At 43.9% G+C, this 16,026-nt stretch overlaps 2 protein-coding genes across 9 annotated transcripts in view; one reads left to right on the top strand and one right to left on the bottom strand.

Moving 5' to 3' along the window:
• The window catches only part of supt3h (SPT3 homolog, SAGA and STAGA complex component), a 68,905-nt gene extending 60,341 nt beyond the window's left edge, over positions 1-8,564 (bottom strand). Inside the window, exons 1-3 of one of the 5 annotated variants that reach the window (XM_076979249.1) lie at positions 8,424-8,564; positions 8,078-8,154; positions 3,632-3,735 (exon numbers count right to left, since the gene is read on the bottom strand). In XM_076979249.1, coding sequence (XP_076835364.1) covers positions 3,632-3,735 — 104 coding nt within the window. In that variant the 5' untranslated portion in view covers positions 8,078-8,154; positions 8,424-8,564. Of the gene's footprint in view, positions 1-3,631; positions 3,736-6,815; positions 6,936-8,077; positions 8,208-8,408 lie in introns of those variants that run through there. The other 4 variants (XM_076979251.1, XM_076979252.1, XM_076979250.1 and 1 more) reach the window with 4 other exon arrangements.
• The window catches only part of runx2a (RUNX family transcription factor 2a), a 35,294-nt gene that overhangs the window by 8,799 nt on the left and 10,469 nt on the right, over positions 1-16,026 (top strand). For 3 of the 4 annotated variants that reach the window (XM_076979246.1, XM_076979244.1, XM_076979245.1), the window contains 3 exons: positions 8,463-8,725; positions 10,040-10,196; positions 14,016-14,120. In XM_076979246.1, the coding sequence (XP_076835361.1) occupies positions 8,463-8,725; positions 10,040-10,196; positions 14,016-14,120 (525 nt within the window). Of the gene's footprint in view, positions 1-8,446; positions 8,726-10,039; positions 10,197-14,015; positions 14,121-16,026 lie in introns of those variants that run through there. The other variant, XM_076979247.1, reaches the window with a different exon arrangement.

Here is a 16,026-nt window from a genome sequence, read left to right as displayed (position 1 = left end):
TACAAATACAAAATAAATATTTGTACCAACCAAGTCTGAGTGTTGCACAACAGCATATGAGCTAAAGATAAATTATTATTTCTAGCGTTTCAGTTAATTTAGTATTGCTGTGCCCCCCCCCCAATGTCTGTGTGAGGAGATATGTTCAACGGTCACACAGTCCTGAAGCTACAGAAACGCAGTTTCACCTCATTTGAACTTTTTCATGCAACTGGCACAGTGGTGCTGATGACCTGCAGAGCTCACGTTAGGTTTCCTTAGAAAGTCACGGTGATCCAGTTGCAGCCACAGGCAATGATATGCTCCGAGTCGTCAATAGTTAAAGGACCTTTGGACCACATGACCAGGGAGCCACTTCCCCATTTCTCTGTGGCGACCTGAGCATGGATCTGATCCTGGCCCAACCCCAGCGGACAGACGCATGGCACCAGGAGTGCTCTTGGACCTCAGTCTGGTCGCTTCTGAAACTGGACTCTTTCTATGTCACACAAATGTCATGTTCAACCTACATCTCACTAACCTGCAACTCTACAAAACCAACTCATCAATCATACAAGAATACATTTTATAACGTATGTATTTAAACTGTGGAGCCAATTCAGGCAAGCAACGAAGTCGTGTCAAATCCACAGAGAAGGGAAAAGCTGAACGCTGTCCGCACTCAGCTGGCTGGGTTCTCTTCTTCAGCACCCAACGTGTGGAGTATAGAAACCCCCCCCCCCCCCCCCCCCCCCCAACCCAATGATGTACATGTCATGGCAACACAGCACAGTGAAGGACATGGCCTCATCAAAGGGGGCAGTGGGGGGGGGGGGGGCAGATAAGCTGTGAGCTGCTGCCCTGACCTCCTCTCCGAGGTCGCAGCACCAGGCGAGTGGAGCCTGAGCCGCCCAGCAGCAAAGCTCGTTCAGGCGTGGACGGCGGGAAGCATCGCTGGCACGGGTCCTGAGAAAACGGGTCCTCGTCTTCAACCGTCAAATCGGAAGCACGCCGCTGCACTTAGCCGACTGTTAATTCTATTGTTTTTATTACTGTTATTGAAAGCAAACAGCGGAGCATTACCAAAACATTCCGGGGAAAGGTGTAATTTAGCCCACACCCACTCAACCACAGTTTAGCTCTTAACCATGCCCTCCATTGCTACCACCAATAAAGCGTGCTTAAGTGATCACCGTCGACTGCACAAAGAACAGAGGCGGATTTGTACAATTTGGACCTGCTGTGACATTTGCTCACATTTACGCAACGGACTCCCTCAGGACAATCCTGCGGTGTCCTTCCGGCCCAGTACTTAGCTGAACGCCTGAAACCTTTGAAAAAGACTACCATAAACAGAAAGTTCCTTGACACTCAGTCAGATCACTGCGACAGTAGCCCCTGTTTTGTTTAGCTTGTTTCTCGTTTAAAGAGGCATTACTACAGTTCAATTTCTTCTCGTATGAACCACAGAACTTCCTGCCATTTATAAGTACAAGTGATCTCAATTAGGGACCTCCATGAAGGCAGGAGGCGGCAGACAGTCATGGCAGCCGGAGCCAGAGGAAACCATCTTTACATCTTCCTCCCTCACCGCCCCAGACGGTTGCCATGCCCTGGGTAGACGGCGTCAGAAGCGCACGCACTCCAACACGGCTGTTTTACGGTACGCCGACGTCAACGGCAGGAACACACGCTTTCCTAGCGTCATCCTGCACGTGGCGGCCACTTTTTTTCCCTACTGGAAGAGATTCCAGTACAGAGTTATTAGCGCTTGCTAGGACAAAGAAAAGCTAACTGCAGGGAAGAGCGTGCTGCTAGCAGGGGGTGTGGCTTTGTACTACATCGTTAAGAGCGCTGCGTGAGAGAGAAGATCATTTTTCCAGATCATCATTCAACGTAACACAAAGCTTGCCAGGAATGAAAAGAAATGTCTTTCAGCCGAGCCCTTTTACACTCCCTCAAAAGTGCTCATCACCGCAGCCTGTAATTAAATGTCTTGCAAAATATAGGCCTGTAAACTGGGGTTCTTGGAGTCATATGTTTATGAACTTTTCAACAAAGCGGAGTCTGAAGGGGTAATATAAAGCGTGCTCGCACACTCTGTAATGTGGAGCGTGCTGTCCACGCCAGTCAAAGAAGCGACACGCAAGGTTAGACGCAAGATTAGACGCAAGATTACACACTGCTTGCTGCCGTAGCTAATAATGCAACTAACCCTCCCACGGGTGGATTCCTGACCTGACGTGTTCACCTTCGCATTTTCTCTAACGGGACCAGGGATGACACATCACCTTTGGCCCACCTTTTAAAGCAGATGTATGGCTTCAAATAATAATCTAAGATTACTTTTACTAATTATTATTATTACTATTATAGTACACTGACTACACTATATTGTAGCTCTGTACTACACTGCGTGTCACTGTTCTTCTATACGGTCACTGTGGTATCCTGGCTCACATAAATTTTTATACAGACTCAGAGATGCAGTCCAAAAACGAGTCCAAAAGGGGACGAGGTATCACTGCGAGCGTTTTAAACAGGACAGATTTTTTTGTGCAATTTCATTTATCCTGTTCTTCCCGGTCTGTGTACTCTGCGTATCTGCACCCGATCAAGGTGTCCTCAGGTGGGGTTCAAAGGTAACACCGCAGAATTTATTTCACTGCGGCTTCCCAAACCACAAACACCATGTGGATGAAAGGCCACTGGACTGCTTCATTTCTTGAGTTAACCCAGCGGAGAGATCTGGAGAGTGGCATCGTATTACACACTCCAGATTCAGTGATAGTTATTTGTCAGAGAAGCAAGACTTTTCTGGCTAAACTACAGTACACTCATGTTCTCAGGCGGTGCATGGCCAGAGCTCCAGTGATGACCTCCAGTAAACAAGCAGCTCATATGGACCACATGGCCTGATAACTGGTGCGTGTGCACCCAGCCTGTTCTTCATGAGGCCTGTCGTTCTTCTGCATATTATTTCTTTCACTGGCGATGAGCAAAATATCTGAACTAAGGCTAAATGCTGCTTGATGGTGCGGAGTTTGATTCATCGTGCCTTTTGAGGTTTGGGGAATGGCGCGAGACCTTCTCACCTATGATGTAGTTAGGGTCTGCCCTTGTGTGCAAAACGACCACCGGCTTTGAACTCATGATGAAAATGATGACAAGGGACCTTAGCATATCCATCAATAAGACAGGTATGTACATACAGATGCATGTATGTATGTGTAAGGAAAGCGGTGTTCTAGACTCTTTTGCTGATACTCCTGGCAGGCTATTTCAGTTATAAAAGGGTAAACTGAATCCTTAGCAAACGGGAGTATAGAACTATGCAAAATAGTAGACACAGTGAATCTGATTGTGAAGTGGTACATAAGGTGAATATTAATGTGCAGAGTGGCTGATATAATGAATAATAATTAAGGTAATTGTAGAGAAGTTGTATATCATTGTAGAGAATGGTATAAAGATGGTTACATTAGTGTAAATAGTGGTTGATATGGTGAATGTGGAGAGTGGTAGATAATGGAGAAATGCTAGACATGGTGAGCATTAACGTGGAGCGACAGATATGATGAACATGAATGTGGTCCAGTGGATGAGGATGAGGATTCAGGGCAGAGTGGGAGACGGGCCTTCATCTACTTACATCATGCTCTGGAGCTCTGGGATGAAGCTGGTTGTCTTTGCAGATCCTCTTCCTGCGCCAGAGGTGCTGCTGGCTACCAGGGGGCTTGCAGCACTGTTGCTCATCTGTTTTATATACACACACACACACACACACACACGAGAGAGAGAGAGAACACAAGGCTTTCAGGCGCTGCTCATTTTCCCGTGTGTTCCATCAAAGCCAACGCAATTATAAAGCCACTTCACAAAGAAAACGGTTCCTGATGCATCGACTGACAAGAGCGGGGAAACACACCACATAAGACTGAACCTGAATCATGACAAAAGACTCTCCAGAATGGTACAGAAGTCAGCAGATGTCAGAAGGAATACAGCAAGCAGTACAGTTTAGTCTGAACTGTGGCCACGTAATACTCTGTATAATATGCAAAATGTACTTTTAAATGTGAAACTCTGAATCCTTATAATGGGAAAGCTGGCAAATCCTCATAGCAAGGGCAAGTCAGCAGAAATTTGCAAATAATTCTTGATATATGAATGGTTCAAAGCAACTAGCTATTCAGATGTGATTAAACTGGGTTGTGGTGCTCACCAAACAGGGTATTTACACAAACCACTTCAGCAAGGGTCAGATGGCACTTGGGACAAAATACTGTAATTTCCATTATCCACGTTCCAACAGAAAAAAAATATATATATACACACACACACACACACTGCTCTCATTTTGTGCAAATTCACCACTGAATTCTGCCAAATTTCCTTGTGAGAAACATTTTAAAAATAGTAAAGAAAGCCTTGACATCTGGTTTCACTTTTCATCTGAAATTTTTTAACTATCAATACCAAATCAAAAATACCCAAAATTAAAATACTAAAATTACAACAAATTTCAGCTTTTCTGTTTTTATGGCTAAAAAGTGCCAAACCTAGAGTGGAAATATGTTTTACAATACTATTCATGGACATCAAATTAGGCTGTACGATTATGCATAAAACTGCAAAATACAATAATAACATCACAGTGTGTTAATGAATACTATTGGTACTAACAGTGTGTCATGTCAATATCATCCTGCATTGGCATTGGTCCCTGACAACATTACAGTGTATCTAGGTAATACTGCTCTTCCTAGATCTCTCCTAGTCAACACTGAGGCCAAAGACCTTATAATCACAACTACATTAATAAACCTGTTTAAACTGCCACTAAATTAAGCACATTCCTTGCTAATTCTAAACGTAATTAAGGGAGGCAGACTTTGTTACAGAATATGCACTGGAGATAGCATTCATCACACAGCTATCCTGACATTTTGCAGTTAGGCCTTCTCAAACACAAATCCCTGTCTAAGAAAACAAATTAACAGGATGCAGACGTTCACCTAGAAATAGACCTTGCAAAATGTAAATGTCCCGATTGTTGAACGTGGTGAGATTTACATTTGGAAGCAGAGCCAGGCGAGTTTTGACAGCCCACCAAATTTATATGAACAAAATCACCTGATGCATCAGCTGGTGGCTTGACTGAATTCAAAACCACTGGCTTCCTATGGCAAAGCCCAGTCATCAGACTGTCAAATCACCCAGGTGCACTCCCTTCTCTTACTGATAGGGAACAAAAGCCCCAATAGTCCGTCCCCATTGTCGCTGACTATTCTCAGTCCAATTTAATGCTGTCCACATCCAACACACATCAAAGTAGACAACAAACAACACAGCAAACATAAAACTGCTAGTTTACAATAGGACACATAAAGCTAAAGCGTTTAAAGTGTCCCTGGAGCAGGAGTGTAGACAGGACTCTCTTCCCCAGTAAATCCACCCGGGCCCAGCGTTTCACATCCTTCTGTTTTCACCCCCTCTGTTGGATGAAAGCTTCAGCCTTTGCACTGACTTTTGAAGGCAGATGGTCACCATACTAGGCAAAATGAATTCAGATGTGGCAAATGAATCAAGATTACTTCAACATGCAAAGGTCTGAAAGAGTGCTTTACTTTGAACAAGCAGAACAGGGAAGCCTTTTCTATTTATTGCATTTTCCTCTCTATAATTAACTAGACTTTTATATAGCTTTGCTTTTACATTTCTTTCTCTTCAGGCGCCTCGTTAATTTACCAATTTAATCTTGGGCATGGGATCGAGTGTTCAGAAGCTTTGGTGGTGTTTAGTACATTCTAGGTAAAAGTTATTGCCCTTGTAATTATACTGATGAAATAAAGAAAGAATAAAACACTGTTGGAAAAACAGTTATGGATTAGCCTATGCTCTTTTCAAATAAGTTTTGTTCAGTGTTGTATTGCCTGCTACTTTACAAGTAAACACCTTCAATGTCCCAAGTGACAGTGTAATTCCTGTTCTGATGATGCTGTTATAACACCCCAGTAAAATTAGTTTTGAAAAATTAAAAAAGGAAACGTTTAGCTACATCCACCTAAAACTACCACAACGACATGAAATGAACAAGTTTAGAACCTACAAGTGCTCAGCCAAGATGAGCAGTGTGTGAAATGTATTGGACGCCATAATGAAAAAGCAACAGAAGTGATATTCAAAGTTAATATCAACCCTACATCCCTCCTACCTCCCACTGCGCGGTGCGACTACCTGCGCCTCGCTTTGTTTGCATAAGAAAGTGAATTAATGCAAAAATAGTTTTCCTGCATCCAAAATAATGCACTAAAGACTCGTGGACGTCTATGCAAATGAGAAATCGGTGGAGGCATCGGGCCTTTGTTAAACGAGTGAACGTCGCTGGCAAAAATCGTTCTCGTGTGTGTTTGCACAACGACGTCTGCACCCCTGCCTGCTGGTACCTCCTCTGCACTCGCAATAAATGCACGAATACGTCCTCACAGCCGCTACTAAACTCACCGGATACCTGTGCAAGTGCACCGTTAGATCATCCAAGTTAGAGGATCTAAAACGCAAACTGTTCACGTCTCTGCTTAACTAGGTAACACACACTGGATGGAGAATGCACAATGGTTAATTAAACGGCAAATGACTAAATAAAAGTAGAAATGTAGCTAGTCTAGCACTTGATGAGCTGCACGAGATCGCAACGCGATTAAGTCTAATGTTGTAACATCATGAGGGGCTCGTGCATGCAGTGCAGTCTGTGGGAGGTGAAGAAAAGAGAAGTTATTATAGTTTAATTCTCATCACGACTGTGACTGCACGCCCTGTGAGAATGCGTTTACCTCTCTGATAACTAGACAATATCGAGTCCCCTTCGTATTTGCTCTCCTAACTTATTCGGCGTCTCTCTCTCTTTACTAGCTACGCGTATTGAACTTTCCGGGTGATTGCTTTTGACGTCACACTGGGTTGTCGCGGTGGTCTATGGGTATTGTAGTTTTACGTGATGTTTAAGGCTATAGCTCAGTCGAAAACTAGCACCCCTGTAGTTCCCAACAGTTTTGAGTCGCACAATGAAATACGAAATCGTACGTTCAACAGCGCCACCCAAAGATCGTTATGTTCGTTCAACCTGTGCTTCTTTACGCTGTCAAAGTGGGATGAAAAGCATACAGACATTTACAACAACAAATGTATAATAGAGACGTATTGAAGTGGATATAAACTGGGTCTTTTGATCTGTTTAATCTAAATTAATTACGCCAAAGACAGGAAAAGACACGAACAGACATTTGAGAGAGCATTTAGCTTGTCCGTGACAGGAGGCATGTGAGAACAAGTGTCCTGTATTAGGCCCATTTGAGTTTGCACATTGTTGTTGTTGTTGTTGTTGTTGTTGTTGTGCCAATTGGCTGTTGGCCATTTGGTTGTCGTGCCCATTTATGCCCGTTTAGTTTGTAAGTTCATTAGTCTACTTATTTACATGAAGAAGAGGGATAGCACTTGTGTGCACGTGTAAATATGTCTGTTTAATAACGCCACTATATCAACTTTCTTTTAGAAATATTTAAGTGCGGATTTAAATGTCACTCATCTCATCTGCAAGAGCTTCATTACTGGGCTGCTTCAATGTCTTTAGCCTGTTACAGCTATGTAGAGTGTTGATGAGTTTTGTACTTTAGATGGAAACCCTACATATCCGCCGTTTTTTTTTCCTCCGTTTATTCTGATTCCCCGAGATGACCGGTCCTATATACACCACGTGCTCATGGCTCATCAGCATAATAATCATCTCGCCTCGGCATATATAAACCACAAAACCTGAGCTCTCGAAGTCCCTGCCTCCAAAAGACAAACCACACAACGAGACAAAAAACTGCGGGTTTCTATCTCCTTCATCTCTAACCACAACTTTTTGGAGACACATTTTTTAACCCTTGACTGTGATCGTGGCAGTTAGGAGGAAAAGTCCGTCTTAAAGATATATTCGAGAGCCGCATTTAAATGATTAGCTTGCTTTTATTCCAGGGTTGCGCTTTTTGACATGACATCTGTTTTTCCTATCGGGGTTTGTATTTCTTCAACAAGTTTCCTATAGACTGACCTTAGTCGGCGTTCCTCGTGTCTCAGGATGCGCGATTTTGTCCGGGACCTTTATGCTTTACACTTGTAAAACTCCAACTGCGGAGAAACAAGGGAGCTGACAGATCATGCCTGTAATTCTTCTGAGCAGAAATACTTAGACAAACTCTCACACGCAACGCAATTTCAGTTTCGGGTGGTGAGGCGCGCTTGTGTGGGAGCGACCGAGCTGAGGGACGCACCGACTTCCAAAGATGCTCATTTAAACCAGCCCGAACTGTCCCATCAGCTTCTCGGTGGAAGCTCGGGAGGACTTAAATACATTAAAATTAAAAAAAGACTGTCGAGTTCACCTGGAGAAGCCGTACCTTTGCTGCCACTGATTGTCGTAATGCGAATTCCGATAGATCCCAGCACCAGCCGGAGGTTCAGTCCGCCGTCCAGCAGTCTTCAAGCGGTTCCGGGAAAAGTGACCGATGTGAGCTCGACTACCGCTCAGCAAGAGGCGAGCTCGGCGGTACCGAGACTCCGAGCCCACGATAACAGAACCATGGTGGAAATCATCGCAGATCACCCCGCAGAACTGGTTCGAACGGATAGTCCAAACTTCCTATGTTCCGTCCTGCCATCTCACTGGAGATGTAACAAAACTCTCCCAGTCGCCTTTAAGGTAGGTGCTGTCTCTGCTCTTTATCTCATATTCACTGATGGTCATTAAAATACAGAGAAGGTTTCATTCTGTCTGAAAACTTCATCACTCACTTGTCCTCTCTGGTTGCATATTTTCTTTTTAAAAGTTTAGGTCTTTGATAGAACTATTACACAAATCGCCATAAAGCAAGTTTGTAATTACATGTAATTAATTAAAACTTGCTCTATTGACACTTTTGCACTTTTTGCTGTGTGCACGTACACGTACAAACTGTATATAAAAATAGATGTCACCAAAGTGTCTCCGTAATGATGGAATCAACTGAAATTTGAGAAAGTAGGGCTATTCGTGGCGACATTCGCATGAATATTTGATCATCACGTGGACTAAACATCTTAATAGAAAACTAATTCTTACATTAAAAAGATCAGTAAAAATAAAGTACATTAAAAGTAACCAAATAGGATTCAAGCCGTAACTGCATCTTGATATAATTGGAGGCTTCTGCTCGAGCTGTTAAATAAAGCAGTGGAAATTAAATGTTGAACTAAACTTTGTTTAAGTCACGTAAATCAATGAGCCATTTTATTTATTCACATTACCTATCTATCTATCTATCTATCTATCTATCTATCTATCTATCTATCTATCTATCTATCTATTTATTTATTTATTAGGCAAATGGGCCTTTATGTGAAATTTATATTCTTTGTAATATAGCCCAAAGCAATAGAAGTATTTTTAAGATAATAGGCTATAGGCCACTGTAATAGAATGTTTGTGAAATTTAAACTCAAAATAAATTAAATTAAAATTTCTTGCGAGTTCTAAACTACGTTTAAGCTTTAAGAATTAATTTTAACTTTCATCTGTAGTTTAAAAATCCTTCTCAAACTGTAGCTAATCAATCTATTATCTCAATGTTGTTCATGTCTTTTTGCCTTCGTGCCTTCATGAATTTTTGCGTGTGTTTGTATTTAGGGTTTACATAAGAATATTCTAGTACATTAACAGCAATTTCCAATTTCCATACTTCACGTTGACTGAGGCCTTGAGCATTTAATAGTATATTTAAAATTTGTGGGGGTTTTTTTTTCTTAAGGGTTCATATGCACACTTTACACACAGTACATATTTTGGTTGATTAGTGGCAGTACATGGATACTTGAATTTTATTAATATTCATCTCTTCAGACTTGTGTGGTCTTACAGTAATATGGTCCTAATGTATTTTTTGAACTAGTTGTTTGTGTTACTGATGACAAGAACAGACACAACACATTGGCTAAATAATGCTGTGATGGAATGACAGCAGTCTGCTTTGTGGCACAGGTTCTTGCACTGGGCGATGTTCCCGATGGGACCGTGGTGACGGTCATGGCAGGAAACGATGAGAACTATTCTGCAGAGCTGCGCAACGCATCTGCGGTCATGAAGAACCAAGTGGCCCGCTTTAACGACCTGAGGTTCGTAGGCAGGAGTGGACGAGGTCAGTAGCTCCCCTGTTCTATTTTTTAACTGTTCATAAGTTCAGGCGATGCTTTCTTTTTTCTGTGAACCACACGATGTGGTAAAGACACATGACGACGCATGTTGGAAAATCAAGGGCATAGTAATAGTGGTTATGCATGTGGTAGATCATCCATGGAGATACCAAACCACATTTTTACCACGGATACCTGGAGTAGGCAGCATAGTTCACGATTTCATTCTGCACAAATTCCGGTGTCGGCATTTGATTGCAGCATTCTTCTGAAGTTGTAGCAGTTGAAAGAACATGTAAACACGTTATTGAAGGGTAGCTGCGTTACATATCATGGAGCGTAATTTGAGTGCTTCCTCGCTGAAGGACAAGAAACCAGTGGGCGTGCTGGAATATTTCCACCTTTGAAGTCTGGTCTTGTGAGTTTTATGATAATTAATTATGATGGCATGTTCCAAACACACGCATATTTATACACTGGACCCATGTACACTTCCACAGGGGATAATTGCGGCCCATGTACAGGGCTTAGGCGTTAGTGTTACATGTATATTCCTCTCAGGCCCGGCGTGCACAGATGAATGCGGCTTTTGATATGGGAGCAATTACTCCAGAAAAGAGCCCCAGTCCTTGTGATCCTGTGGGAAGACCCCGTTCAGAAAGCAGGCCTTTGAAGAAGACAGGAGAGGCATAGGGATCAGAGGACCAGGGAGTCTGGTGCTGGAGGCAGCCGAGCGCCCGCGAGAGCAGTCTAGACTTGCCTCTCTAATCTTAACAGGCTCTTGGAATTAAGCACTCAGGTGTTCGGTTAAGGATCCCTACAAAGGCCTCTTGGAAACACGCTGACTGAAATGTGTTGATAAATGTTCAATTCAAGTCCCCCAAGAAGCCCGCTCGGCAAGGTATGGAGGCTGTATGATAAGGTAACGTCAAGTATGTAAGCATTTTCTCTGTTTAACCACGGGAAACACACCAGTCATCCATCAGAATGAACATGCAAACAGTGTTTGCTCAGGCACCTCTGACGGACATCTGACTTGTTTCCAACCACTAGGCTCAGCACATTCTTTGTGTATCACACGTTCCCTACACACACCCTTAGTTCACATGTAGTGTGTGTGTGTGTGTGTGTGTGTGTGTGTGTGTGTGTGTATGTGTGTGTGTGTGTGTGTGTGTGGTGGGGTGTATGTGGGTAGGTGGATGGGTGACTGTATGTATGTGTGTCAGAGATAGATAGAGCAAGTGTGTGTGTTTTATCTGCTCACAGCTGTCACAGAGAAGAGGGCCTTGGCCCACATGAGGACCCACACCTCACCAGGCTTGGGTTTCTCCTATCTCTGACATGGGATCTGCAGGAGGAAGTCACAGAGGAGATAGCACAGCATAAGGAAATTAAATATGGAAAATCATCCTGCATGCATGTAGATTCAGATTAGATACAAATGACCAAAATCACCAAATTAAAGGATGAAAACTTAATGCAGCAGCTTTATTCTGCCATACTGACATAAGCTGAAGTTTATCTTGAGTCAACACGTAATGTTTTGATTTAGGATTAAGGTAACGACATCTATCAGGATAGTAATTATCAAACAAGATCGGTGAGGTCTTTATACGTTTATGTTGCTATTGCCTGTGACTGTTTGGGCAACAATTGGGCAGTAGAGTCAGGGGGTCAGCAGTAGAGTCAGGGGGTCAGCAGTAGAGTCAGAGTGGTCAGCAGTAGAGGCAGGTGGTCAGCAGTAGAGGCAGGAGCTTAGCAGTAGAGGCAGATGGACAGCAGTAGAGTCAGGGTGGTCAGCAGTAGAGGCCGGTGGTCAGCAGTAGAGGCAGGTGGTCAGAAGTAGAGGCAGGAGCTCAGCAGTAGAGTCAGGGTGGTCAGCAGTAGAGGCAGGTGGTCAACAGTAGAGGCAGGTGGTCAACAGTAGACGCAGGTGGTCAGCAGTAGAGGCAGGTGGTCAGCAGTAGAGGCAGGGTGGGCAGCAGTAGAGGCAGGTGGTCAGCAGTAGAGGCAGGTGGTCAGAAGTAGAGGCAGGAGCTCAGCAGTAGAGTCAGGGTGGTCAGCAGTAGAGTCAGGGTGGTCAGCAGTAGAGTCAGGGTGGTCAGCAGTAGAGGCAGGTGGTCAGCAGTAGAGGCAGGGTGGTCAGCAGTAGAGGCAGGGTGGGCAGCAGTAGAGGCAGGTGGTCAGCAGTAGAGGCAGGGGGTATTTTTAGGTGGCGATGTGTCACTGCTAGATGCAGAGCTGAGGCAGGGCAGTCTGGGCACTGGGCTTGCGGTGTGGGTGTGGGATCTGGTTACTGGGAAGGGCAGGGCTGGGTTTGATTGTTGGACACAAATGTGAGTTTGAGGGCTACAGGACAGATTCCTGAGGCAGAAAGCAAGAGAACGACTTTAGCAAGACGACTTGAGAATGACAGTAACAGCTCCATCAAGGCTGGCAAGCTTAAAGCTTAAAAATATACAAAACATAGGAAGTCCAAAACATAGGCTCCCTCAAATATGATAATCACAGGCTCCACATTATGATAAGGCAACATGACGGCCACAGTAACAGCTTGTTATACTATGTACATATACGGTATATATACACAGAGTTGCTGATTTCTTGGGTACACCTACACACCTACAAATCCCCTTTTAGAGTCCATTCTATTTAATATTCAACTTCTGATTTTCTTCTTTGGAGACAAGACACCCTCTGAACAAAAAGGGTCTACTAAATGTAAATGTATTGATTCACTGATGACTGTTTAAACAAAATGCATAAGTATGCATGGCTATTTATGCATATATATATATATATATATATATATATATATATATATATATATATACACACACACATACATGGCTGTTTATGCAAAAAGAGTCCAATCAATAAAGTGGTGAGATAGTGGTTCCTCACTCGCGCGGCCCAAGTGTGGCTGGCTGCTTCACTGAGTCACTTGCTTTCCGCCCACCTCTTCCTGCCCCAGCAGCAGATTGCAGCTCAGAGAATGTGTCATGCCTGACTTCACAGCATACTTTGCAGATTACTCTCACTGCTGAGTTTGTTCCTTTTGAAGAGCCTCTTCGAGCTTCCTGTGTTGTCGTGAGAAAGTGTCGTTTTATTGTACTACTGCAGCATTACAGCATCTGAAGAGCGCACAGGTTGGAAGTTCTGAAACTGCCTGAGCCTGCCTCTCCAGATCTCCTTACCATTAAACTCATGTTTACAATAAATATATCAATAACCGTAACTCAAAATTCAACAGCCAGTAGACTTTCTTTCATTCACTGAAATATTTACCGTTGAGATTGAATTGTGTGAAGGGTCTTGTGAGGACTCAAAAGGTCGTGTGAGGACAGAGAAGACGCCGTGGGACTAGCTTTACGTTGAACCCCTTTAACACATGACATCGTGGTCCTGAGAACACTGATGGCTGAGGCGATGTTGGAGAACATGTTAAAGAAAAGGCAACCACGAATGTAGCAGGAAACATTGCAAAGATCTGAAACTGCATTACAACAGACTTGTGCCATATATTAGCACTAGATGTATGTAAAATCACTGTTTATTCTGCTTTGCTGTGTAAAAGCAAAGCCTCCCACATCCTGCCTTATAGTAGCCAATAATGATCTTGGGTGACATTCTATTTCAATTTAATGGCATTATTGTCTATTGTTTGAACTCTGTTTCAAATTTATTAACTCCAGTGTCAGTTAAAATCCTACAGTTGGCATCATCATCATCATCACCAGACAAAATGCAAATGTGCAGGGCACAGTGAATGTGAGACATTGTGTCGAGGTCTAATGGGGAATGAACCTTTGTGTGTCTTGCAGGAAAAAGCTTCACTCTGACAATCACAGTATTCACAAACCCACCCCAAGTGGCTACTTACCACCGAGCCATAAAGGTCACAGTGGACGGTCCGCGCGAGCCAAGAAGTAAGTGCCCCCCCAAGATCAGCCATCATGTGATAACAATTAACACGCACAAAGAGATGCATGCTTCTGAAGCCCGTCCAATATATGAGTGATGCTTCTAAGGGCTGTCCAATACATGAACCATGCTGCTGACTGACTGGATGTCTCCCCCACTGGACTCCTGCCCCTCAGCCCAGCCCAGAGGCGGGAAGCAAGGGCGAGGTCTGCTGGGGGGGGGTGTGTGTGGGGGGGTGGAGGTTGGGGTGGATGATGGATGAATGGGTGCATGGATTGTGTTAGGGCGCTGTTTTAAAAAATGGATCCAACGTGCCTGAATGCACAAAGGCCCCCTTTGAGCAGCAGAGGGCTCGCTAAGTGAGAGGCAAACACAAACACGCTCCATGGTGCCGCTCGCCTTGCGAAAATGTTTACTGTATCTGCGTCGTGTCTGTGTCCTTCGCAGTGCAGAGGCAGCTCCCCAACCTTTCACCTGAGGCTCCGTCCCACACACACATAATCACGTACACACACACACACGGCAGGACTGTCTGGAAGCTATGCAGAGCCAAAACAAGGTGTCAAGCCTTGGTCTTGTGCAAATGACAGGAAGGCGGATACACTGCCGCACAACCAGAAAGCTAAAGTATAAACTGTTCGTTTTTGTTTGACGCAGGCTATCGCTCTATCGTGTGTGTTGTCCCAATGTCCTAGTACAACACAGCAAGTGTTCAAAGCTGATTCTTTGCATCTTGTGTGGGTCACTGCACACACTGTGATGCATATGGACTCTTTCTGGCAAAAACAAGGCTCAGTTGTCATCCAGCTCTGAAAGTGCAGCTTCTATCGATTAGTGTCTCTCACAAAGCCTTTCTGCTCCCCTGGAGACCACAAGAGCAGTGTTTCTCACAGCATATGACTGCTCTCCGTACCTACAAAGAGTAAAGCAAACACATAACACTTCCAAATTTCAGTTTTCGCATGGGGCCCCAGAAGCTGGAAATACACACGAGCTGTCAGAAATTACTTTCACGTGGCCCACATACAGAGTTCAACTCATTTCAGTCTGTGTTTATTTTAAAGCCTGTTGCAGGTTGACATTTTGGCTAAAACTGTGCGAAATGCACCCTTTGTAGCAGACAAATCTCACAAAGCAGGCTCAGGTTCCGTCACCTGTTCATCCCGAATGACAGATGCAGGGTAATTAAAACTCCATCCCTGAAAAATACTTCTTGTCAACGTTCCTGCTGTTTATGTGTTTGACAATTTGTTTCATTCGGGCATGAAACAAGTCAAAACAAGCTTTTATAATGTGACATGACGGTTACAATTATTTGATTAACATTCTTGTTTACAATTAGAGCCGGTTTTTAGTAACTGGCATGTGACATCATGAGGTTTTTTGGTAAGTGATTGTGTCAGATTATTCACTTCCTTTTTTTCCTCAGTGCAGTTAATCCCCTGTTAACAGCACTTCTCTATTAACTTGGCCCCATTAGGCTCGTCCTCTTGCCTGCCCATCATGCCCTGGTCCTGCCACAGGTCCCCAGCTGTGCCGTGCTGTGTGGCGTGTGAGGGCCCAATGCACCTCTCTGCCCCCGTCTGGTGGGGGACCCGTGAAAGAGGAGAGAGTGTGATAGCTGTGCCAAGCAGCCTGGCACGCAGCTGTTCCCACACGCTCTTTATTCTTAGATGCATAGATAGTTGTATTTTTGTCTGCTAAAGTTTTTTTGGCAGCAAAATCAATGCTATCACTTCACATGGAGTTTTTCTGGTCCTTCTACCATCCGCTCGCGTTCCTCTCAATTAACGCATCTGGCCACAGACGTTTGGAGCCACTTCATACCAGGGCATGATCATCGCTCATTATTGGATTAAATGTGCCCTGTGGCATCACTGATTTGACAGGACTTTGATCTGCTTCTTCTCC

The sequence above is a fragment of the Brachyhypopomus gauderio genome, chromosome 17 (assembly GCF_052324685.1).
Source record: "Brachyhypopomus gauderio isolate BG-103 chromosome 17, BGAUD_0.2, whole genome shotgun sequence".
NCBI lineage: Eukaryota > Metazoa > Chordata > Actinopteri > Gymnotiformes > Hypopomidae > Brachyhypopomus > Brachyhypopomus gauderio.
Note: the sequence above shows the minus strand (reverse complement) of the source record. Positions and strands in the feature narration are given on the sequence as shown.